This window comes from Olea europaea, unplaced genomic scaffold (genome assembly GCF_002742605.1).
Source record: "Olea europaea var. sylvestris unplaced genomic scaffold, O_europaea_v1 scaffold31523, whole genome shotgun sequence".
Classification (NCBI taxonomy): domain Eukaryota; kingdom Viridiplantae; phylum Streptophyta; class Magnoliopsida; order Lamiales; family Oleaceae; genus Olea; species Olea europaea.
In genome coordinates, this window is record NW_019250317.1 from 1 (window position 1) to 1,310 (window position 1,310).

General features: G+C 34.1%; 1 protein-coding gene across 1 annotated transcript; it reads left to right on the plus strand.

The window, feature by feature from the left end:
* Positions 1–383: 383 nt before the first annotated feature.
* Positions 384–1,298, plus strand: LOC111385401 (protein COFACTOR ASSEMBLY OF COMPLEX C SUBUNIT B CCB4, chloroplastic; the record flags this gene model as incomplete). The annotated part of the gene is made up of 4 exons (XM_023009787.1): positions 384–483; positions 595–668; positions 785–969; positions 1,075–1,298. Coding segments are annotated over 4 exons (451 nt in total), but the record flags the coding sequence as incomplete, so codon positions are not given.
* Positions 1,299–1,310: the final 12 nt, after the last annotated feature.

Genomic DNA, 1,310 nt, shown 5'->3' on the forward strand with positions numbered 1-1,310 from the left:
GAATATCTTACAGAATTGGAGATAACATTTGGAGTGTTGACCGGGTAACAAGAAAATCATAAAATCATTCATCGCCAAAAGAAGTATTCAGGAATGCTTCCAAAATTAATTTTAAAGAACTAGCAGCTGTGGATCTTCCCCTTCCCTATTTTCTATGAGATAATCTTTTGATAAAGCATAATGGCCCTTGTAACTCTAGAAGTATGTTTGCTCGTTTTTAGATGGTGGAGATGTATCTGTACTTGTTGATGACTACCATGGGGACTGCTATATTTTGAGAACATCTTAGATATCATCATTTCTTTTTTCATTTTTTTATATATATTTTTTTTTTTATTTCTAAATGCTAAGTGTTGTTTCATCCCATTTTCATTTTTCTGCAGTTCACAGTCCAGAGCAGATCTATTGACACTTGGTTTGGCTGTAACTTGTATTTTAAATGGTCTTGTATGGCTTTCAATTAGACCGAAATCTATATCTGTGGTGAGGAGGCTGTATCCTATATGTGCATTAATTGGTTTTTCTCCCCCTTTTTACCCCGATGTATTAGTTTATGTTGCAGAAACTATTTTACTTTTACTCTTCAAATTTCAGGTAAATCCTGAAGGGGTGGAATGCCAGAGGATATTTTCTGATTTTCCCGATTTCGTCATTTCTGAGTTACTCTGGTATTGATCTTTCTACACAAAAAGTTCAAAGTAAATATGTTTTTTCTTTGGTGAAAAAGTGAAAAATCAGTATAGTAGTGGGTATCTTAGTGATAACTCCATTATCTTATTCTCAGGGCATGGGAGTCTCTCTCATATGCGACATGCTGCAGGTCTCTAGTTGTTGTTTATGATGGAATCTGCATTTTACAAATAGGATTTGCTGCTGCATCTTCGTCCGATGAAGGTGGAGCAATGGTTGTCGATGCCCACAAATTGGTGCTAGGCTCCCTTTATAATGGTGTCATAAAATCTGGATCACGTAAGATCCTTCCATAGTTTGATATGCATACGAAGCCATACTCTTCGGAGGCTTCAGTTGTTGAGTAAATCTTAAAAGTACAAAAAATTTCCTTGCATATTTCAGAAAGTTACTTGGCCAATTTATCTCTATATCCTGGGAAGTCTGAGCTACCATTTTTACCTTCAAACACACAGGTAATTTTTGTCTATAATTAAAAACTAATTTGTTTTATTATCTAATAACAGTTATTTATGTAATAGATATCTATTTTTGACATGGCTATTCATTATTAAGACCAGCAAAATAAACAAGAACATTTCAATACCTAATGTTGTTTTCACATTCTCCAGTTGTTCAAT